Source organism: Glycine max, chromosome 7 (genome assembly GCF_000004515.6).
Source record: "Glycine max cultivar Williams 82 chromosome 7, Glycine_max_v4.0, whole genome shotgun sequence".
Classification (NCBI taxonomy): domain Eukaryota; kingdom Viridiplantae; phylum Streptophyta; class Magnoliopsida; order Fabales; family Fabaceae; genus Glycine; species Glycine max.
In genome coordinates this window covers 3556619-3580181 of record NC_038243.2, presented here as the reverse complement: position 1 = coordinate 3580181, position 23563 = coordinate 3556619, and the positions used below count along the sequence as shown (strand labels likewise).

Sequence of the window (23563 nt, the reverse complement as noted above, 5' to 3'; positions counted from 1 at the left end):
CATGATAATTTTTGTTAATGTAATGATGAATTTAAAAATAAAATTATTCATGATGTAATAATAATTTTAGCTTAGAATCAAGCCCTCCTCCTCTTGTTTTGTATATAAAAGGAAACCAGTCAATAACACTTGTAGAAATTTATGGTAAACTAAAGCAAAACTACGAACAAGTGGTGTTTCATTTTGAACTATGGAACTGAAAGGGACTAGGTAAATTGATTCTTATAATAAAAAAGGACCTCCTGTGTCACACTAAAGCCACTTGACAGTTAATTGACTATTCTTGCTGCAACTTGCTATTTCGTATTGTTTTCATTTTCCATTCTTTGCATTGCATCATTACCAAAGTTGGGAATGTGATTAAAGTTGATGGGACCACATAATTAACTAAACAAAAAGGGCTGTATATTGGCTGCGTTAATCTGGCAATTGGTGTCTCTCAACATGCAACTTGTGAAATAGTTGCAATTGCCATAAGTAGTTAATTCCACGTTGAGTTATTGGTCAAGTTTAGGCAGCTGAAATGAAATAATTTTCAAAAAAATATTGGGCAAAATGGAGTGCCCCACAAACTTTTTTGCGATTAATATGACCAAATGGGAATTTTATAGACGTCGTGGGCAAATGCCTTCCGACAACACAAGCAAATAAAATATATGACTTTTCTTTTCCTTCCAAATACGATAACCTAATTTTGAAAAAAATTAAAAAATGGGACTGCTGCAGATAAACTAAAACTAGAAAAATAGTGAGACTATGTGCAGGAATTTTATTTTATTTTTTCATTTGAATAAACTATAAATTGTTAGTGTGCTGATATGACTAAGAACTCCTCCAATCTTATTACGGGAGTTGGAGAAAGAGCATGATGAAAATTGACAAGAAGGATTCGGCATAACAAAAGGAAAAAATTACTTAGTATCCCGTGCAGGTATAGTTGGTGTAATATATTTTAATTTGTTTATGTAAGGGCAGACTTTACTGTAGTAAAATAATTAATTTTTATTTATTTAAAATATACACATTTAATTTATATATACAAAAAATAGTCATTTAACTCGTTTAACATATTGAATATTTTCATTTGATATAGACGTACGAATTTATTTATTAAATTAATTTATTCTTTTAAATATCAAAGTACGTATTAATATTCGTTAGCATGTTTATAGTTCAATTTAACCATTATAGAAAAAATAAAAGGATTAGAATGATAACATGCAGATATACAATAATGAAGAAAATATTTTATAAAACACACACAAATGATCTAAGACTACGCATTTAATAAGTGCTGTTAATTTTAACTGTTTATATTAGATATGATCAAAGTTAGCTATTTCTTTATAGAAAAAATTAACTAATTTTAATCCTATATAAAACCATGTTAAGTTATAAATTTAGATTACTTTTTCTTATATAAATGGTCAAGATTAACTCTTCTCATCACTCAGAATACTTGTATATACTATTTTCTATTATTTTATGTTATTTTTTTAGATTTACATCTGCTTAGGGTATAATTAAGGAGATGCCCCAACCCTTTTGAGCACCAAATTTTGACTGACTATGATGACCAAAGAGGGCTTTGTTTTTCCATAAAGGATCATGTGGACAAAAATGTTTGTTGGCCGCTTGAATCTTTGGCTGTTCACCATTATACAATTAACGAGCAAGATTGTGTCTTATAATTAATTTTCAAATCCCGAATTCTAGTTTAGGGTGCAAACTGGTTTCATCCGTGCATAAAAATTTGGAAAAAATAATATTATAGTAATTGAATTGTATTTAAACATCATTTTAAATTTTAAAATATTGTTGAGTATTGATCTTACAATAAAATAGTTTTTTGTTGGGTCGAAACATGATATACAAATTAATATCAAACATTCTATACGAAGTCAAATGAGAACTTAATATGTTGAAATTGAAAAAGCATTTAATTTCCTAATATAGTGATGAGGAATATATATATATATATATATATATATATATATATATATATATATATATATATATATATATGGTTAACAACTACTTAATGTGATAAGAAAAACAGTTCACATGAGCATCGTATAACGCACTAGTTTCATATAGGAGCTAGATACTTCATGCAAGCTATGGCTATGAGTGGTCCACGATCCACATGTGTAACTTTTCCTTCTAGTTACAAAACAGTGTGACGAAGAACATGGTGGTATCTTGTTCAGAATTCAGCTTAGAGGGGTTTCTACTAGTCCTACTTGGCCATATGGGCACTTCATGGGGGACCACCACCCTAGAGTAGAGAATAGATATATGTATCCAAGGACTATTGGTCTTTCTTTGTCATTGCCATAACTCTCTTGTGCTTCAACACTTGCTGGTCCCACGGGATCATACATCATGTCTAGCTTATTACATCACATCACATGAGGGCGTCTTATACGCCAATACTTTTCAAAATATCACTCTTATACAAATTATACATAAAAGAGTAATTTGATTTTAGTTCCATTTTTCTAAATTCGCAATCTTTTGTGTTGAGAGTTATCAAGTGCCTGTTTGAATTCCCATTAGAATAATTTCAACTTACATTGTAAAATAATATGACCTTTGATACTTCTACAATGAAGTAGCATTATTTTTCTAACGTCAATACAAATATGCACTAAACGAACTTGATTGTTTGTAGTAATTCAATTACTAAATCAACCAATCAACAGATAAAACTATAAAAGTGAATTATATTTTTTATACATCATTTTTAGTTTATTTAATATTTACCCATTTAATTGGCTATTCAATTTTACAACATAATAGTATATGAATTCCTTCTCAAATTTTCAAGTCTTTAGTTAGTGTATAAAAGCAAGTAATTTCTTATTTTCTTATGAAAAATGATGAAAACAACCATGCCACAGTTTGCCAAGACAAACAAGGACAAATTTAGGTGACAAAATTACTACACGGAAAGTACTGTAAATGCTAGTATTCTGTTTTTTCACCTTGCAAGCAATGGATGCTGACTACATTTCAGTGTCCCTACTTCAGACGTTCAAAGTGCTAAGCCTAATCTTTTCTAGGCTTGTAGCCCATGCTACTTTATTTTTTTTTGTTAAAATTTAAATTTAAATTCTGTCAAAAAAAAAATTACATTGAAATATATATTTTCCTCAAACATAACCTATTTGCAAAAGTGAGCTCCACGTACCACTTTTTTTTTTCTCTTTCTGTATCAGACACTGACAATTTAGAGCGAGCAATCAATTCTCCAAGCTGTTAAACAGCCTGACAACATAGTGGGACCCACACTCTCATCTCTCTCCTTTCAATATTCAGAAACTCACATAAAAGGACTTTCACTTTCACAAAGAAGCTTCTGGACACACCATCCCATGAAATATCTACGGCACCATGGAATCTCAGCCCTACATCACCACCCCTAATCCTTATACCACGCTCAAAACCAACTACCTTGGTTTAATTATTAAATATCATATTTGATTTTAGAGATTCATTCTACATTGACTAGAGAACAGAGACATAATCAAAATAATATATATATGTAAAAGACGATTTTCGCCTTATAAAATAGTTTTGTGAGATTTACTTGGACAATAACTCAAATTTTATGTGTTTGTTTACTTTACTGTTTGAATGGACGATTTCAAGACACCATTTTGTGAGAAGTAATGTTTTTTTTTGTCCGAACGTCCATTTAGGAGATACATAACCATACACCATACACATTATAAAATGGTTAAATTTAAAATCTTTCTATTGTTGTTATCCCCACAAATGTTCAATTTTAGAAATTAATTTTAGGTTCTAAGACCTTCATTCAGTCTTGCGTGTTGAAAATCACATAATAATTAGTGAATCAAATTAAAATATATAAATGAACAAGACAAATCTTTATCTTATAAATCATTGAATTAAGTTTAAATTCACTTTTCAAGAACATGTTTGAAGATATGTTATAAAATTAAGATTGAGATAAAAATAATTTTGTCATCAAAATTTTGTTTTGCATTTATTTTGCTTTTACATTAGAATACACATTGCAGCATTTTCAACTGGAAATCAAGAGTGGATTAACACTTTATTCCCAACGTTGATTAAAATAATGCAAAAATAAAATAAACTATATAAGGTGCAAGGCAGGGTCCGGGGTTCTGGAGTGTTCATGAGGCCTTTTTTGTGCTCTTCACCTTTCACTCCACGGAATCAAAAGCAAGTGCTAAGAAGTTCCGTGTTCCTATTCTCAAACCTGTAGCACCAAACCCAAGTTGTCATCCAAGTTTTATAATACTACATATATTATTATTATACGATACATAACAATAGTATTAATATTGTTGTGATTGTGTGTGATTTTTGGTGTCGTCCTTTTTTCTTATATTAAGGTGGTACGGAGCTTATATGTGTTGATTCAATTCGTCGACAAGAAACCTTAGTTTGATATTTGATTGGTTCTGTGGAGAGTTTTCCTTTGGTGTGGTTGGTTTGTGCTGTTTTTGGTTGGGAATAGGAATGGCTAATGAAGGAAAGAAAAGCAATAACTTCTATTCGATCTTGGGCTTGAGCAAGGAGTGCACTGAATTGGAGCTAAAGAATGCTTATAGGAAACTTGCAAAGGTTAGAATTGAATCCAAATGCTTCTTTTTTCTGATTTTTTTCTTTTCTTCTCAGAACCACGTTTCTTCAAAATTCACCCTTTAATTTTAATTATGTAGTAAGAAACAAGTTTTGTTTGTTTGATGGTACAGAAATGGCACCCAGATCGTTGTTCAGCCACCGGGAATTTAGAGTTAGTGGAAGAAGCTAAGAAAAAATTTCAGGAAATTCGGGAAGCCTATTCTGGTAAATGCCCTTTAAATGCTTCCACGATTGAACATTGACCCATGATTCACTTGCTCATTTTCTCCTCAAAATTGAAGAAAAATTGGAATTTTTACACTTGTTTGAAATTTCATCTATGTGCTGTTTATTTGGTCTAAATGGTGTTTTTCTCTGTGACAGTTTTATCTGACGCCAACAAAAGGTTAATGTACGACGTGGGAGTCTACGACAGTGATGACGACGAAAACGTAAGTCACTTACCTGACACCATATCATAGCATACCCTTCTGTTCATCCCTCTGTTTCAATATGTTGAAGAGAAGCAGCATTAGTTTGACCCCGTTTTTTCCACAGTAAAGTAACCAATTTGGCTGGGCATCTATCTATCTTTTTAATTTTGTTATTCTTGGTGTTCTAAGGGTAAATCTTGCTTTTTTGTTCATTTATTCTTTCAATGAGGATCTGAAATTTAACACATTCAGTTAATCAGAATAGTAATATATGTATTGAGAGTGTAAATGATCTATAAACAAGATAAGTTTGTTATTTTTTATAATAATTATTTAAAAGTTACACCAAAAATCATTTCTGATTGTTTTTTTGTCATGGTGCATAGATATTAAGTTCTAATTAGAATAGGTGAATGAAGATAAGAATAGTCATTTGATTTTGTTAAACCATGTTTAAAATATGCATCCGACATTTGAACAGTCAGGTTTTCATCCAATGGCAATGATTCATGAATCATGATTGTGTGAATGAATGAGTGTAGGAAATCCAGGTCAGGGGTATTTTTGTCATGCAGTCTTGTCACGTTTCTGTTTTCTGCACCGTCCATGTTTTTTTTTCTCCCTAGTTCATGTGAAAAGAGGTATCTTCTTAGGGATTAATAAGAATCCGATCTGTCCTACAAATGCTTGGCTCTATTCATTGGGATTGCCACAAAGGCACAAGCTTTTTTATAAGTCAAGTCAATTTGTGTGTACAAATTTACATGGGCATGTTGCTTAAAGAACTCAAAAAGAGGGGAATAATTCATGGAATCCTGTTTGGTTGGGGGGATGGAATTGGATCTTGTTTCCACCATAGGGAGGAGTGTTCTTGATCCAATAACTTTGATGACCTAATCATACAATGAATTTCCTTTTGCAGGGCATGGGGGACTTCTTGGACGAAATGTTAACAATGATGAGTCATACCAAATCAAATGTGAGTCATCTAGTTAGAGGCGTGTTTGGTGATAAAGCTATGCAATTAAAATGTTGTTTTATATATATTTTAGTTTAGTGGATAAAGCTAGACATAACATAGTGTCCGCTTTTGTCAAATACTATGTGAGTGTGTAGTATGTAGTTTATAGTTTTTCTGTTGTCCTGAATGGACCATTCCAGGGTCATGACTCATGAATCCACCTTTTTCTTTCTAGATTTGGGGCCAAATTAGGTATTTTGTTGTTGGTCCAAATGCTACGAAAGTTGGAAGGCTATTATTGAAGTTTCTTGTTGAACCATATCATACCAAAACAACAAAAACTTTGAATAACAACGTGCTTTCCATATTGGTCGATTAAAATTAACTCTTCACATACTCTTCTAGGAATATTTGTAACTATAGGTCTTAGAATTCCATACAGTTTGCTAGTTTTGAAAGGAACATCCTAGGTCTGATATTCTGCTGAACAGTTTGTTAAAAAAGTTTATTGGGGGCATAGACAATTGATAAATTTATGTGTAAAATAACAGGAAAATGGAGAGGAGAGCTTTGAGGAGTTGCAACAGCTTTTTGAAGACATGTTTCAAGCGGATATTGGATTGGATGGAGGCCCTTCTCTTGCTTCTTCTGATTCCTCAACTTCATCTGCTTACATGACTTACAGTGAAAGTTCTAGTTCAAATAAACGCAATTCCTCTGAGATGAATTTCGGGAAGGCAGAGAATTCTTCTGTCTTTGATGCCAGTTACCAGAATTTCTGTTTTGGGGTTAGTATATGCTGCATTTTTCATATTTTTCTTTCAATATATCATATATCATCCATGGCATATACATATTGATTATGAAAAGTGAAAGGTTACACCAACAGTATATAGAAATTAAACTCAACAAGTATTTTGCATGATTTGTTCGGTGTATGTAGCTATATGCCAAGAAAGTGTTAAATTGGTTAAGGGAAAAGATAGGGAAAAGATAGTTTATTCATGTTGAATCTTTAATTAGAGTCTTTTAATCAGTGGTGTCTTTTATGTTGTTCATGTCATCAAGGTCGGTCATGTAAACTATCATTACCAATGAGTGAGGATACAAAAACAATGGAATCTGTGTGAGGTATGTGAAAGTGGTAAGTGATTCCCTCTAATCTTCTGCTTATACTACAATGTCATTTATCTCGGGTTCTTTGGCTGGTAATGAAGCAATTCATATGTGCATCAGACATTACATTACATGGCATACATAATATTTCATGCATTATGATGCGGCTTTAAGTTGACTCGGTATTTTCTTGATCTTGGTGTGAAGACAGGTGAACCAACTCCAAGATATAAAGAAGGGAAAGGGGGGAATTCTAGGAGGAGGAGGTAGAAGTAGACACAGAAGTGGCAGAAAGCAAAAAATGTTCTATGGCCATGATGTTTGATCTAATGACTACCCTGGAATTTCCACCAAGTAATGACCTGCAACTAAAAATTTGGGGGGGGAAGGACTAAGGAAGAGCATAGTTTATACAACGGCCATTGTAACTTCCTGCCATACCATGCAAAATCTATGGTACTGGCACCTTCAATCTCTTGTTCCCAAGGTTGCAATTGTACAATCATGCTAGTGCTTTAAATTGAAATCAATTGAAAATCCATTTAAGCCTCTTTCATTTATGCAAATTGCCACAGTTCAAAAGTGCAATATTAACCATTTATTGAAGTAATTAGGCACAGTTCTTAATGTTAACTTCTATTTGAAAGGAATATTCTTTTTGTTAAGCCTAAAGTAGACAAGGGAAAGAAAGGATAAGGAGGATAACACAACACAACCGAAACTAATTCACTTTGATGTTTGACCAAGTCACCATTTCATAGATGTAGAAATGCATTGTATTAAAAGATATTTTCCAAACTTAATGCAAACATGTGGAACTAATGAAAAGATGAATCTAAGCAAAGGAAAATGGCAGGTGGTGGATATTAATTCTATAAATGGATTGGGCCTACAGCACGTGGAGAGAGACCCCACATGGAGCTGGGTACAAATAAATTGTCAATTCAAAATAAAGCAGATATTCAGATAGACACTTCTAGTTCACTTTTGGGTTTGAAAGCATTTGGGGACCCCAATTCCTAGCAAGTAGCCAAGTATTTTTCATTGCCAGAGTTGTGATTTGTGGGTCCTTGATGCACAATAATTGGCTGGCTTTTGTTACACAAGTTGTGTAACTTGTGCTTAACATAGAATCTGGATGGGCGTGCATAGTTTCCAAGTATTTGAGCAAAAAAGGGAAAACCACGGCACCCACAACTTGTAGTGTTGTCATTCTCGTTGATTGGTATTTGGTAGTTCTTACTTAATGATATGCTCTGGATGTGTCCAATGAGGGAGTTCAATTTTTTTAACTTAAGAATCACGATTTCAAAATGGAAATTCCATGTTTTAGTGAAGTTTTTTTCATCTAAGAGAACTAATTCTTTTTTTCTTCTAAATAATAATTCTCTCAGAGTTAATAAGATTTTTTTTCTTCCTTCAAAATCACTATTAAGATGTATTGCAATAAAAAAAACTACTAACAAGTCATCCCCTTGTTGTGGCAGGGGAACACGGTTTTAAAGACCAAAAGGGATCACTTTATGAAAGAGAATCCTCCGTACGGACACAACCCACAAGTTGAATGCTACCAACATTGATTGGTGGTGCCAAATTGCTAGAAAATGATTGACCCCAGCAAGCAAGAGTGGTTGCTATTGCGATTGTCCCTTTATGCATTGATAAATAAAACCTTTACATTACTCAAAATGTTTTTTAATTTTTAATTTCGGTCAGGTAACTTTTAAGCCAACTTGTGTATTCTTCAATCAAATGATTTCTCTTGTATGGTCAAAGACAAGTCATTCAATTGATAAAGAATTTTTTTATATATATAATAAGAAAATATTTGGAAATTATATTTGACACCTAAGTAATTTTGTTCTCAATGGATCGGTCCATTTAAGATAGAATGATATTTCAAGTTACCTTCATTCCTAAATTGAGGATCAAACCTTTGTCATTGGTTATCGAATTTCAATTATGATTGATAAGGATTTTGCTAATAGTTAGACTCTGAGCCGTTGACACGGTTATGATAAAAACAAGTGATTGTATGATTAATTATAAGATGCTCATATATCACTAAAACAATCTGATGGGTTGTGATAAGTGAAGTTTGAATAAATATCTTAAATTTCATTATTTTTTAGTAGGATAGATAAACTTATTTTACAATATAAAAGCAAAAGCTTGATCGTAATGAATTAAATGTTCTCTCTTAGATAAATTATTATATATTTTTAAGTTTAGTCACTCAATACCATGTAATATGACAATTTAATATGATTCGAGTAAGTTTAAGTATTCTAAGAGGTTGGTGGGAAAAAAAAGGATCTTGTATATGATAGGTTACAAGTTCAATTCTTCACTTTGAGAGGATTTTCCTATCTTGAATTGAACGCCATTACCTCTTCCTAAATTTTTAATACTAAAAAAATAATTTTAAGTGAAATGTGTACTTTTGGTTTATTTTTCAACAATTATAGGAAAGACAAAGTTTATCACTAAGTTTCTCAATCTTTCCCAGGAAAACATTACGTTTGTTAAATTTTATATGTCCATTTCAGAAGATAGCATTAAATAAGAAATGTAGTTTTTATTTTCATTTATATTATTTTTTAACTTCTTATTATGATTTCTATAATTTTTCTTTTATTTATGACGAGTATGTAAAATATTTAAGAATTTGATAAAGATAAAGGAATAAATAAAATAATAATTAATATTTCCTTAAATGAATAAAAAAAAGTTGGTAGATAAATAAAGAAAAAAAGGTGATATCAAACTTTAAAAAGTGGTGCATCAAGAAATACTTTATTCCCAATTAAACTACTTTACCAAGAAATAAGATTATTAGGAAATTTTATAAAATATGTTTGATTAGTACCTAAATTTTTTTAAAATAATAAATTTATTATCAATTAATTTGAAAATATTGAATAAATTTATAGTCAATTATTATTAAAATATTTAATTTTCACCAATAAAGGTGAAAAGGATTTTATTCTTAATTACACGTAAATTAATATTTTAGAATTTTTTTTGAACTCACTAGTCCACATAAGTTTTAAGATAGCTCATATTAAATATTTTTTTATTAAATATAACAAACCAATATTACCGGATTATTTTCCATTAATGTTAAAAATAAGGGTCACATTTTTCAATTTTAAGTGCTTCAAAAATTGGCATCCCGTCAACAATAGGGCACAAGCGTAGTACACACAGTGACACAATCTACGCACTGTAAACCTTAAGATAGCCCATATTTGATGTGGACTGTTGATTGTTTCTTCAAGTTCTCAGCTGGCAGATAGACCCAAAAATGAAAAGGGTCGTCAGTTAAATTATAGGGCCTGTGCTTCTTGCACCGCAACAATCTCAGCCTGCACCCCCTTTTTCTTTTATTATTCTCAAAATTCCAATATTAGCATTTTTGGAATACCTATTCCAAAATAAAAAAAAGAAACATTTAGGGATTATGCAACCCATAACACAAGGAAAAAAAAAACTGTTGTTATGAAAGTTGCCCCGAAAAGGGAGGACGAAGACTTTTTCCTATGTCCTTGAAGTGATAAAATCGGTCAGTCTATTATGCTATATATTTCGAGTCTATTTAAAATGAGTCAAGATGGGTAACCTATATTGAGTTTACAAGAAAATTTAAGCCTACCTATGAGTAGGATAGCAAGTTGGCTCACTAAAAAAAGAAGAAAAAATCAATGAAAAAAAATCTTTTTAAAAAAATTATAAAAATAATAGTTTTAGAATTTTTGTTAGCTATTATTTCTATTATCCGTTCACATAATAGTCAAATTTAAGAGGAGCGCATATTTTTCATCAACCATCTTATAATCTACCATGTATGGGTTGCTAAATCAATTTTTTTAACATATCTTTTTAAATACATCTTTTATTTTTTATGAAAATTAAAATTTATTAAAAACAATATAATTTATGAATACGATTGATTTAAGTATAGAATAAGACATAAATAATTTGATAATTTTCAATAAGTTTCAATTAATAATAAAAAATGGTTTAAATAACATTTTGGCATGTACAAAATAGCATTTTTTTTAAATGTAGCCCTTTAAAGATTTATTTATTTTTTGTTATAATTGATTTTAATTTTTAAAAAGTAAAAATTTATATTTTAGTCTTATGTAGAAGACAACCTTCTTTTACCCTTTTTTCCTACATATGTTAAAAAGGTCTGCAGCAAGATGTATGTTACTGTGAAAAGAAACAATTAGAAACAAAACAAAAACAAAATTAAAAACAGCCATGACAAGACTTCATGCTAACCTTTCAGTCAAAGAAGAAAACATGTCCGATATATTTTAAGGTTATAATTCACAATTGAACACACATAAGCAACTTCACTAGCAATATTCTCACCCGCTGGGCATAGTCTAACCAGAGTATGAGATGCTTGCACCTCCTAGCTTCACCCTCTTCACATGTTCCTGGCCCTATGGTTCACGACACAAAAACGAAGTCGTCCTCTCTAGACCAACGAGGTTGACGAGTTTAAACATTGAGGACTTTCATATAAAGAGCCATGAATTCGTGATCTCTAGACCAACGACGTTGATGGGTTTAAGGTTTAAGAGGTTTTTTGGTATAGGATGAAATAAAGAAAGCAGGAAAAAAAACAAAACAGAAAGACATCGCCAATATATAGCACAACTCTTGTAGTTGTAGGGATACTTGAAATAAATATCCATGACGTGTCCATTTACGGACATAAACAACATATCACAAATGTTGCCACCAAAGTTCTACTCGAACTAAAAAAATTTCCTTCTGGAAGAAAAATCCGTGCACTTTGTTTTCCTGCATTTCCCTTTGGGAGAGCACGGAGGACACCCTCTTACCACCTCGGGCATTTATGCTACATTGAGGACTTTCTTACGTAGAACCATATGGAGTCATGCTCTATAGACCAACGAGGTTGCCAGGTTTAAGGTTTGAGAGTTTTCTTTTTGGAAAAAGATGAAATAAAGACAGCAGAAAAAGAATAAAACAAAAAGACATCATTAGCAACATAACTCTTGTGGTTGTAGGTAGACTCGAAATAAGTACCCATGTTGTGTTCGTTTACGAACATAAACACCATATCACAAATGTTGCCACCAAAGTTGTACTCGAACTCAAAAATCTTTCTTTTGGAGGAAAAACCCGTCCAGTTTGTTTCCTGCATCAATATTTCCCTTTGGGAGAGCACCGAGGATGACTGGTTTACACATTGAGGACTTTCTTACGTAGAGTCTAGGGCTGCTAAAAAGAACCAGTTTTGACAAATAACCATAATTAAGAATAACTTGTATTTATAACTGTAACGAGTTTTTATAAAAAGTTATATTCATGTCTTAAAATTTTAGAACCTAAGTTTAGGTCTAATTCAACACGAAAAATTAATTCAAGGGATGTGCACCTCATTTATATATTCTATTTTTAGTTGATGTGAAACTTACTTTTTTTCCCAACATATTCACTCACGTTAAACATTTCTTGAGCTTTTTGATGTCTGAATAACAAATGATAGGTGACTTTTTTTGATGAATCTTGAATATGCTCTAATATTAGAATGTGAGTTTAGTCTAAGTCAATTTCAAAAATTAATGGATTGATTATTCCAAAAGCACTTATAAGATAATAAAATAATGAAATAAATTTTTCTATAAATTAAAATGATTTTTTCATTAGATAATCATTAATTAATTTGTAAAAAATTTCTCATACAACTTTTCTTAAAGACAAGAGTACGACTTAGTTGGTAATTAATTAGTGGAAAAATCATTTTAATTTATAAAAAAATTTCTTTTATTTTCTTCTTCTAAAAGTATCTCTATAAAAGTTTACTCAAACAAGTCTGATCAAGTCTTGTAGCTATGTTCTTTCTCGGTGACGCATCAAAGTTGATTTTATAGATCCTCTCTAGTGGAGGTCTCCAAACTTCCATCTGTTGAGTTTTGTATATAAACATAGTGATGGATCCATAAAAAATTGGGCAAAATAATAGTTTAATATTTTTTCAGAAAAAAATAATATAAACTTCATTAGAGGGATATTAGAGAAATTGGAAACAATAAAAAATTTAAAAAATAACGTGAGAAAAATTAATATTAATTTATTTTCTCTTTTATTTTTAAAACTTTTTACATTCATCTTTTTTTAAAAAAAATTATCTTATGAGACAAAAAAAATATTTATTTAATATATTTAAGTAAAAAATTTACTTTGTGGGTAAATCTGGCCCTCTCTCTCTCTCTTTATATATATATATATATATATATATATATATATATATATATATATATATATATATATATATATAATAAAAGATTTTGATATACTGCAACACAATTCTTCATATATAAAAAGAAAGAAAATATGAAAGTTAGGCTTGTTAACTGGTTTTCAATTCCAAAACCAGTAATTAAGGGCGTTAATTTGATGATGACTATTTAAAAAAAGTTATTCCTTAAATTTAATAAAACAAACTGTTATTTATTTAAAATAATTTGAACTGAAACTTGCTATTTTTTTCTTTCTCTAAAGCATTTGAAAGTCTATTATCCATTCAATCTTCATCGTATTTAACATACAATGCTGAATTCATATTTTAGATATATAATTACAAGAGAATTTTGTATCTCATATCAATCCTGTCATTATTTTAGTTGGGTTACCCTCTCATAAAAAAATACTTGTAATTTCTACCGATATAAATCCAAGAAAACAGATTGAAACTGGTTTGCAAGAAGAGAAGTGTAAAATAAGCTACTATAACAATGACAATAATAGATTATTGTGGCTTTAACGATCATATATTACCTAATTGAGTCCACCTCATTGGAGGAAGCAACGACCCTGAAATGTTACGGTATAGTATTATTATTATTATTATGGGTCCATTCATTGTCATAGACGCAGAAAATATAATAAAAGGCTTATGTGGGGTCCTTTAAGATGGGGAGACATTTACGAGTAAAGCCGGAAGTGACTCCAGCAGACATCAGTTTACTCTATTCTGATGTTAACAACAGACCCAATAGGCCAATACCACATAACAACAAGGGTCGATCCATCCGATTCTGAATGTTTTATACAAAGTTCTAAAGTGAAAATAATGACTTGATGAAACTTTCTTACGCCAGAAATCAACAATCTAGGTGTCCATGAAAAGCCTTCGCTTACAAAAATCAAATGCACTAGATAATGAAAATTTAACACGTGCTAATCTATGATAAGATCATTAAGGAATCTCGAATTAATATATGACAACTATAACGCTGTAATTGTAAACATGAACACAAGGAAAAGTATTAACAGTTTAATACGCATAGTTTTTATATATAAACAAGAATAATTTTTAAGATAATTATTATAAGAAAAATAGGAGAATTCTCTTTAATTAATAGTATATTGCTAGCACTTTTCTTATTCTAACAGCATACAAACTCACGTAAATATCAATTAACGATGAGTAGATAACACTCCTAACAAAACTTTTATATTATAAGTGCATATTATTATTTATTCATTAAATTTAACACTTTACGAGTTTACCTATTTAAAGTGACAAGTACATAATATTTAGGAATTGTTTGAGGATATGATAAGATTATGGTGCGAAGGTAGGATAGAGTTATCTCACTTACATTTCGTGGGAACTTATCCGATTGACGTGTAGGTGTAACTCAAATGGTCAGTTGAAAATTAAACGGGCCCCATCTGTTTCTACTTTCTTGGTACTTCACTTGACTCAGTCTTCTTAATTTAATATTTTACTGTCTTCTTCCAATTATTTTGGATCTAATTGGTTGGCGGCTAGATAGGCTAGTTCTCTTCTTCCAATTATTTTGATATTTCACAAGTCTTGAGTCCATTACAAAACTAATATTTGATTCGAAATTTATTCATTTATTTAATTTTTTTAAAATATATTATATGAGAATTAAACCTAGATTATTTTGATATTTCACAAATTGAAGTATATGGATTGAATCCTTGGCTCAATGCTTAAGACTATTGAATCAATTTCACTATTTGTTTTAAAGTTATTAATTAATCCTTATTATGAGAATTCTTGTGGCAATTTCCAAGTCCTTTCCTTCCAATTTCTCTTTCAAACCATAGCATATATTCTATTTAATTTATTTCTTCACATGCTTCCCAAATGCATGTGATGAAGTCAAAAACCAACGTATGCTACACGTAAGTCTCTCAAGAGCTTTATTATAATGTCAATAATATGAACACAATTCATCAATTATTCACAAAAAAGAAAAAAAGATCAGAAAGAAAACACAAGTCATAAAATATAAATGCATATTTGGGATTATAAATTAATTTGCAATGTACAAAATTAGCCTGAGCCAACATAGCAACGGGTATATATTTTGCTGGCCGAAAAGAAAGCCGTGTTAGCCGGAGCTAAGTTTACACACTAACATATGTAGCTGTCAATAATTAATTAATTAATTCCAATTAAACCTATTAAGTCTTCGTTCTCATCCTCATCCTTCTGTTTCTCATTATAAGTACCTTCACACGCTTGCCAAACGCACACTAAAAAAAAAAAGAAAAAAAAAGTCTTAATTTGTTTCTTGTTTTCTCTGTCGTTTCGTTCCCTTAATCTTTGATCTCTGAGTTACAAGTTATAACAAAAGAAATAAACAACACATATAAATATTTGTAAGAAAATATATATATGATCATGGGTTTTCTTCACAAACTATGGGACGAAACGTTGGCGGGTCCAGCACCGGAAACGGGTCTGGGGAAGCTCCGAAAGTACAACTCGTTCTCCGGCGGAAGCTCCGTCCGGTCAACGGTGGCGGAGCATGTTCCGATAAGTCGCAGCATCACCATTGTTCGCTCCCAATCTGGTTTCGGAACCACCACCACCACCTCTGCTCCTTCTGCGCCTACCACCCCTCGCACCCCCTTGACTCGTAACACTTCTCTCTCTCTCTCTCTCTCTCTCTCTCTCTCTCTCTATATATATATATATATATATATATATATATATTGGTGATTGTCTTCTCAGAATGTTTCTTTTCTTTTCTTCTTGTTTGTATTAGGCTTTGTTTGCATGAACGGACAAAAGACAAAGAAACTGAACCTTTTTATGATCATTTTAAACGAAATACAAACACTAACACAATCTTTGATATATATATATATATATATATATATATATATATATATATATATATATATATATATATATATATAAACTTTAATTCTTCTTATTAGATAACATCACTAAAAGCAAGGGAGTGTGTATTTTTTATCATCTAGTTTAGTATTTACAAGAAAATAAGAAATTATAATAAAACCTTTTTTACAAGTTAAAATAATATATTTTTATAAATTCTCTCAACTAGTTTGCGAAGCATATAATCTTCTCACTGTAAGTATTGTACATTTTGGGAGAAAAAGTTTATGCATGATGAAAATATTTTTTTCCTAAACGCAAACCCTTACTTTGCAATCTTATTCTCTTTCTTGTTTGTCTTTTTTAAAATATGTATGTTAAATTACCATAAGTATGTATTTGTAATTTATAGTAATAAGAAGTAGTTGAATTTGGCAAAAAAAATTGTTGAATTTCTTCAATTAAATCATCCAGAGATTAACGTAACTTTTTAAGAATTTACTTTTAGTAAAATAGTTATGATATCATACCATGAAAAAAATTCATTATTAAACTTTTTGTGACAATTTTTTAACAAAAGAACAAAATAATTTGCAGCGGAGGCACCAGGCGGTGATTTCAAGAAGCTCACGAGGAGAAAATCGTCAACAGTGGAGAGTGCCGAGAATAGAAGTCCGACAATTTACGATTGGTTCTCTAATTTTTATTTTTATTTTTATTTCTACACCCTTTGAGATGACACATATGCCCTTTGCATTTACATGCCCATTTCTTTTGTGTCTAAATTTTCTTCTTGTTTTATGGTCTGCAGGGTGATTATGAGTGCTTTGGATCGTTGTTGAGAGGGGAAATGAGATGTTTTGGCTTTGAAATTTGAATATCATGAGGCAGAGGCAGAGGGATTACGTTTAATTTCTGTACAAACGGCAACACAGATTCTAATTTCCAAAAGGGAATCATCAATCATATCATAATATGCATGGCACCTTATTATTATTATATAGTATATGTAAATATGAGTACCTACCAATAAAATGGCTCGGATGATGCAGGGTCTTTTCAGCAGATTGAACCAATGCTTCATGGAATTCTGAGGATGTAAAGGAGTAGAAATCCAGCTTCTGTATATTAGTATATATGGTTTTAACTTGTTTTTCCTTTTGAATTTTTTGGCTGTTGTAAATACGAATTCTGTACTCTGAAATCTCTATGATCAGTTGAAATCAATGAAGCTTGAAAGTAGTTATTATATTTGTTAATTTCTGCTTTTGCTAGTCCTCTGGTGCTTACTTAGTGCTTTATGTTACAAACTCAAAATATAACTACTTTGGATTAAAGGCTATTCTTCCATATTTTATCTTTCCATTTGGGACCTATGTAATGTTTAATTTCATGAGAAATTTCAGCGAAATATCTTCATGCATACATACTTGACACTCCAAAGGTTGAGCATGTATAAGCTATAAACTCAAATAGATAACTGTTAAATGAAAATTTATGGCCTCAAGCAATCAATCTTTTCAATTCAAAAGACTTAAGAGCTAGCCACTTTTATTCGAGGAAACTAAGTAAATGTGGAGATGTGACAACCCACTAGAAATTAAGCATTCTATTGAATCAATTTTTGTCAAAATCTAAAAAGGATAGTGATGAAAGCTATGATGTGAACGCAGCTTGGCTTAGGTTGAAGCATTCGTCACCTTCTCAATCAGATCAGCAGCATCTTGAACGGTGGAGATGTTCTCAGCTCCACCCTCTCCAATGGAAATGTCAAATTTCTCTTCCAAAGCCATCATGATTTCAACCTGTTCAAATACAAGCATACCAAAACATATATGACAATGCACTTTATGCACAGATTAATACTTATTTTATATCATACATGAGACACAACTATAGAGTAATGTTAGAATTTGAGGCCTCACGGTGTCAAGAGAATCAGCACCCAAATCTGAAAATTTAGTTTGGGGAGTCACAGTGGCTTCATCAATAGAAAGCTGCTTCGCAATTGTGCTTTGTACAATTTGCAGAGTTTCTAGTTCAGCCTTCAGCCAATAAATGGAACACATTAATTAAAGGAGCCTACAAGAGACATTGGAAAGAAGTATTTAATATCATAAAATGAGTGAAATTATTACCGTGGAGCACGAGATTATAGTGTTAATGCCACCAGAGAGTGCAAATGACGTTTTTGTTGCCCTTTTTAACTGGACTTTATTCACAAGTTTTAGCTCACCAAACATAGAGCTTCCCTACATAAGGAAACAAATTATATGAACCACTTATGATTAAAAAAAAAACATTTCCTACAAGACCACATATATCTTTCATGATCGATTCTAATCAAATTAGAATGGATCATTATGAGTGACAACTCTTCCTTCAAATTTTTGAAACATTTGCATATTCAGAACTCAAACTTTAAGAAAACTAATTTGAACCAATGATGATCGACTTGCCCCTGCAAGATAGAAACTTGTTTTTGCTAAGTAAATGTTTATCTTACCATTATGGATAGGTTCTTAATTTGGTGAGTGGTTGTTCTTCTGACCCCAGAATTGAAGGAGAGAGTAGCCAATGAAATTGACGAAGTGGACAGAACAGAAGCCATGACTTATTTGGGATAAACTAGAAAAAATGTAACTCTAAAGAGGCAAGAACCTTTTTGGCTATATTCTAATGCAGATGTTATATGATTCATGCCATTGAGATTATATATAACAATTTAGCTCCAACAGCTAATAGCTTATGAGTTAGAATCGATGACTCCAAAGGAAAATTGTTTTGAGGAGCCAAGAATTAGGCGGAGTGCACCAGAAAATGTGTCTTTTACAGATGGGGTATGGATGATTGAATTAACCAGGCCATAATGCTTTATATAACTACGCTAAATACTAAAAAACCAAGAAATTTCCTTTATTGGTGTTTTCATGGTGCATGCCGGTGCTTCTAATTTGTCTGCTTTGGAACTGATCAACACAATGTCAATGTGACAAGACAATCCAAACTTCGTATTCCAATTATTTTGAACTCCTATTTTTTTCATTTATTCCTTTATTATCCGAAAAGTCACAGTAGTCCAAATTAATTTGAGTAAGTTTGATGAAATTATTTAAGGGAATAGAAGTATTTAAGTTTTTTTTTGGTGGGTAGGTATCTGAAGTTCTTAACACTTGTTTTTTCCTGTACAAGTGTTAACAACATTACCTTAGGTCCTTTCAATAAAAAACAAATAATCAATTAATTAAGAATAATAAAAATAATTTAGTTAAATTTAATTAGAGTTTAATAATGACTATACACATTGTAAAACTATTATACATTGTCGTTCAATCACAAATTATCATTGATATATGACTAAAGTATATAATTATTGTCAAAATTAATAAATTTATCATATATAATAGTTTGTGATCGGAGACAATATAAAATCATTATATAATATTTTAAGATACTAGTATGTACCAAAAAAAGTAACAATGTATAAAAAAGAGAATAAATAATCAATTTAATCCCTAAATTTGTATCTTATTATCATTTTAGTCTATGAAATTAAGAAAAACTCAAATAAGTCCAAACCACAAAAATTAGTTAATTTTGTGGATTTATTTAAGTTTTTCTTAATTTTAAAGACTAAAATGATAACAAGAGAAAATTATGGAATAAATTGACCATTTACTAAAAAAAATTAACACACTTATTTTTAAAAAAAAAATGTGTCTTATTGAAGGAATAATTTGTCCTCTGTAATGTAACTTATACATGGTTAATATTGAAGACACTTAATCAGAAAGAAAAAATATTGAAAACACTTGATGAGGGATGAGTGTGTGTTATTAGTAGACTTTACACTAAATTAAAGGTGTAGAATAAAACTAGTAATAATATATTTAATAATGAGTCTATATTTCTTGTAACTAAGAAATAAGAATTACATCTCTTTGTTTCTTATACAAAGGATAGAAAGATAATATATATTTTTTTAAACAAACTTTATTATTAGCTTAAATTTGTTAAAAATTATAAAATTATGTAATTTTTAATAAATTTTAATCAATAATAAAAAATATATTTCAAAATATGTTAGAAAGCATATTATTACTTACTAATATTTTTCTTTTCATTCACAAAATTTAAAATGTAATCTTTACTTAAGAAAAAATAGCTCTTAACTCATCTTTTCAATTTATTTTGATGTATAAATTAATTTCTATCAAAAAGGCTTTGCTTAAAGAATTGAAGTCCAATTTCACTTGAATCATTAATGGTGAGTTTTATTTTAGTTTTGTTCTATATGAAAATTTGATTGTTTCCTCTCTCTCTCTCTACATATATATATATATCATCTTTGAAGGAAAAAAAAAAGGTTGTCTTTTCCATGCATTGATGCAGACCTCACATCCACTTTAAGCTATTGTACAATCTCTGTGGGATTCTGCTGTTGGAAAAACAAATCACGACTCAAACGGTGGACCTTTGTCACATAGTGGGCTTAATTATAGGTATGGATGTACCTGCGTTGGTTTTAATTGAGTTTGAAGAATTTTATCATTCAACTTAATCAAATTTAATTTGTTTGTCAATAATTTGGATAAAGTATAATTTAAATTAATTTGTTTGTGAACGATTTGGGTTCATGAATTAAAACATTTAAATTTATCTTTTATTTTTTAAAATTCAATATTTTTTATAAGTTAATTTTTTTATTAAATAAAATATAGAATATATTATTTATGTGTAGTCAAATTATAAAAAAAGTTCAATAGAAGAATTATATTATTGTCGTTATCATCATCTAAGTAACATGCTATGTTAAACATGAATTTAAAATTAAAATATAATAAACATGCTCAAATATTACACCTATTAAACCTAATCATCTAAAAACTAAAATAATTATATCATAGTTTAAAAATGTCAATGTTCTCAACTAGTTAAATGGGTAATACAGTTAAAACTTAGGTAAATCTAAAATAGTTTAAAATAAATTAAAAAATTAAATAAATATTTTATAACTAACTAGGAGTTGAATCCATTTTGTGAGTAATTGAGTGAAATCATGAAAACTCAAAAAATGAGAGGCAATCTTACTCTTAATTGTTAAGCAAGATATAATAGTAATTTATTTTTTAAAATTAAAAAATATATATTACATATAAAATTAAATAATAAGTTAATATAAATTACGAATTAATGGTCCGGATTCACATGTCAGCCCGTTTAATATTAAAACCTGTAACATAAACTAAAACTCAACAAATTTAAATAAATTGGATCAAATTTGATCTAAACACATAAAATATGTAATCTAAACTATTTAAATTTGTTTAGGTGAATCTAAATTTACTGATAATTTATACCCATAAACACTCTAATTATAGGTCACCACGGTACCTCTTCTCAGATCAGAGATCCTCGTCTCGTTACATATTTTTCTTTTACTATACCATGAAACAAAATTAAGTAAGTAAAACTCGTCATTCTTTTTTGAATGATAAAAACTTGTCATGCTTGTCGGTTAGTTTTCTATTATGGCTATATATTTCAACTTCAACAGTATATCATCTTCCACCAGACAGTGTATATGTTCGTATACCTCGAGACATTGACCACAAAAACAGAATCCTCGGTAAAGAACCCAAATTTTATGGGAAACTAATGAATTGTGTGTGCATTAAACTATAAAATAAATGCAATTGAGAAAAATTGTAACACAAGAATGAAAAGTTAATGTCACCAAAGGAAGAAAACTAAAGAAACGTTATAATATTCTTTATTTTTTTTAACGATGCCAACATTAAAAAGTCGTGTAATTTTTTTTTAATGATGTTTATAAAAATCAAAATTATTATTAAACTCAGTTAGATTTCAACCTAAATTTAAAAATTGATTCAATTAAATTCAGCCTAAACTTATAAACATATAATTTTACTATATGAAATAATCAATCCACTAACTAGTACATGCTTTTTTTTTAAAATGATATAAGATTTATCTTCTTTATTCATTATGTTGGATAAGATATTTAAATTAGTTTTTAGTTTTTCTATTAGCTAAAAAAATTATTTAACTATTGATAAATATTTTTTTAATAACTTCTAGTATTTTTAAAAATAAAATAATATTTTTTAAAACATTATCTTTTAATTTTATATATTTTTTATTTTTATCATCAATATATTTATTTAATTTTCTAATTATATTTTTTAAATAAATCATAATTTTATTATTTTTCTATCGATTTATATTTTTCAGTTACTCCAAGAACTAATTTTATTAAATACTTATATCTTAATAAAGTAATTTTTCAAATTTCAACTACCAATAACCAATAAATCTTTCAGCTTTCAGATAACATTTTAGTTAATTTTACGGAACATAGTCATTTTCTCATTGTCTAGATAACTCCTTATTAATTCTATATAAAAAAGACAACAACTTATTATTCTAATGCGATTATAAGTTTATAATAATTTGCAGTTTGTTTTAAACTTTTTCTGTGTGCTGTGTTTTATGTTAAAAATAAGGTTCAATAAAAAAACGAATAGAATGAATAAATAATTTTTATCTGGGCCGTAAAATAAAAAATAATGATTGAATTAGTTTATAATTTAAAAGTATTGAGTGTGATATTATGTAATTTTTTCAATAATTTAGATTAAATTGAGAAATACTTATAATAATTGACTTATAAAATATTTGATACTAATATCTATAATTGTAGATGAAGATAATTATCTCCTTGAAGTACATATTTCTTTGAATAATTTTATCTTTAAACTACTCTTTAAATTTAATTTTTTTTTCTAACTTATGTTAACTTTCCTCTATTTTTATATTATTAGTTTTTATTTATTCTATCATTTTTTATTAACTGTTTTTATTTTTTATTTTTTTATCATTTAAAAAATTTAGAAAGATAGTCCCCCTAGTTGTTAATAATCATAATAATATAATTAGATAAGATAACTTTTATCCTCGTTCAATCATATCATTTTCTAAAAAAAATCAAACAAATTTCAATTTCTCAAATTAACTTGCTTGATTACAAAATATTTACAATGGAATTCACCAAAAAATATTTACAATATTTTTTTATATAGAGTGAGATTTACTCTATGAAACTAAATTGATAAGCTCAACCAACCTCATTCCAATATTCATAGACATTTAATTTCAACCAGTCTCTTTCCATTTGGAATTTGAATGAATCCATACCATTTTATTATCAAAAAGAATCCATACCATTTTCAATTGAGATGAGGATTGGGAAGAAAA

The 23563-nt window shown here is 29.5% G+C and overlaps 3 protein-coding genes across 8 annotated transcripts; 2 read left to right on the top strand and 1 right to left on the bottom strand.

Annotated features, from left to right (window-relative positions):
- The first annotated feature begins 4150 nt into the window (after positions 1 to 4150).
- On the top strand, positions 4151 to 7672 carry LOC100779251 (chaperone protein DnaJ). 5 transcript variants are annotated; one of them, XM_041017261.1, is made up of 7 exons: positions 4151 to 4620; positions 4752 to 4845; positions 5005 to 5072; positions 5977 to 6033; positions 6567 to 6803; positions 7084 to 7146; positions 7343 to 7672. In XM_041017261.1, the coding sequence occupies exons 1-6, from the start codon at positions 4516 to 4518 to the stop codon at positions 7111 to 7113; spliced, it is 591 nt and encodes a 196-aa protein (XP_040873195.1). In that variant the 5' UTR covers positions 4151 to 4515; the 3' UTR covers positions 7114 to 7146; positions 7343 to 7672. The 5 variants fall into 5 exon arrangements, with proteins under 5 accessions (XP_040873195.1, XP_040873194.1, XP_040873193.1 ...); XM_041017260.1 differs by having other exon boundaries at positions 7339 to 7672; XM_041017259.1 differs by having other exon boundaries at positions 7084 to 7159.
- A 7984-nt stretch (positions 7673 to 15656) lies between these two features.
- On the top strand, positions 15657 to 17544 carry LOC100820058 (dormancy-associated protein homolog 4). 2 transcript variants are annotated; one of them, XM_003528612.5, is made up of 3 exons: positions 15657 to 16079; positions 16883 to 16957; positions 17097 to 17544. In XM_003528612.5, the coding sequence occupies exons 1-3, from the start codon at positions 15836 to 15838 to the stop codon at positions 17099 to 17101; spliced, it is 324 nt and encodes a 107-aa protein (XP_003528660.1). In that variant the 5' UTR covers positions 15657 to 15835; the 3' UTR covers positions 17102 to 17544. The 2 variants fall into 2 exon arrangements, with proteins under 2 accessions (XP_003528660.1, XP_003528661.1); XM_003528613.5 differs by having other exon boundaries at positions 15679 to 16079; positions 16883 to 16976.
- Positions 17545 to 17743: 199 nt separating this feature from the next.
- Positions 17744 to 19135, bottom strand: LOC100813498 (acyl carrier protein, chloroplastic). Its single transcript, XM_003529800.5, has 4 exons — positions 18792 to 19135; positions 18424 to 18537; positions 18211 to 18330; positions 17744 to 18090 (listed from the first exon to the last, which is right to left on the bottom strand). The coding sequence occupies exons 1-4, from the start codon at positions 18894 to 18896 to the stop codon at positions 17965 to 17967; spliced, it is 465 nt and encodes a 154-aa protein (XP_003529848.1). The 5' UTR covers positions 18897 to 19135; the 3' UTR covers positions 17744 to 17964.
- Positions 19136 to 23563: the final 4428 nt, after the last annotated feature.

Bases quoted from the DNA above. Each gene is read 5' to 3' on its own strand.
- LOC100779251 (XM_014777710.3), top strand. From the start codon at position 4,516: ATGGCTAATGAAGGAAAGAAAAGCAATAACTTCTATTCGATCTTGGGC. The intron at 4,621-4,751 runs GTTAGAATTGAA...TTGATGGTACAG, and splicing joins CTTATAGGAAACTTGCAAAG to AAATGGCACCCAGATCGTTG. The intron at 6,804-7,342 runs GTTAGTATATGC...GTGTGAAGACAG, and splicing joins ACCAGAATTTCTGTTTTGGG to GTGAACCAACTCCAAGATAT.
- LOC100820058 (XM_003528613.5), top strand. From the start codon at position 15,836: ATGATCATGGGTTTTCTTCACAAACTATGGGACGAAACGTTGGCGGGT. The intron at 16,080-16,882 runs GTAACACTTCTC...AATAATTTGCAG, and splicing joins CCCTCGCACCCCCTTGACTC to CGGAGGCACCAGGCGGTGAT. The intron at 16,977-17,096 runs GTTCTCTAATTT...TATGGTCTGCAG, and splicing joins AGTCCGACAATTTACGATTG to GGTGATTATGAGTGCTTTGG.
- LOC100813498 (XM_003529800.5), bottom strand. From the start codon at position 18,896: ATGGCTTCTGTTCTGTCCACTTCGTCAATTTCATTGGCTACTCTCTCC. The intron at 18,538-18,791 runs GTAAGATAAACA...TTCCTTATGTAG, and splicing joins TTAAGAACCTATCCATAATG to GGAAGCTCTATGTTTGGTGA. The intron at 18,091-18,210 runs GTGAGGCCTCAA...GTATTTGAACAG, and splicing joins GTGCTGATTCTCTTGACACC to GTTGAAATCATGATGGCTTT.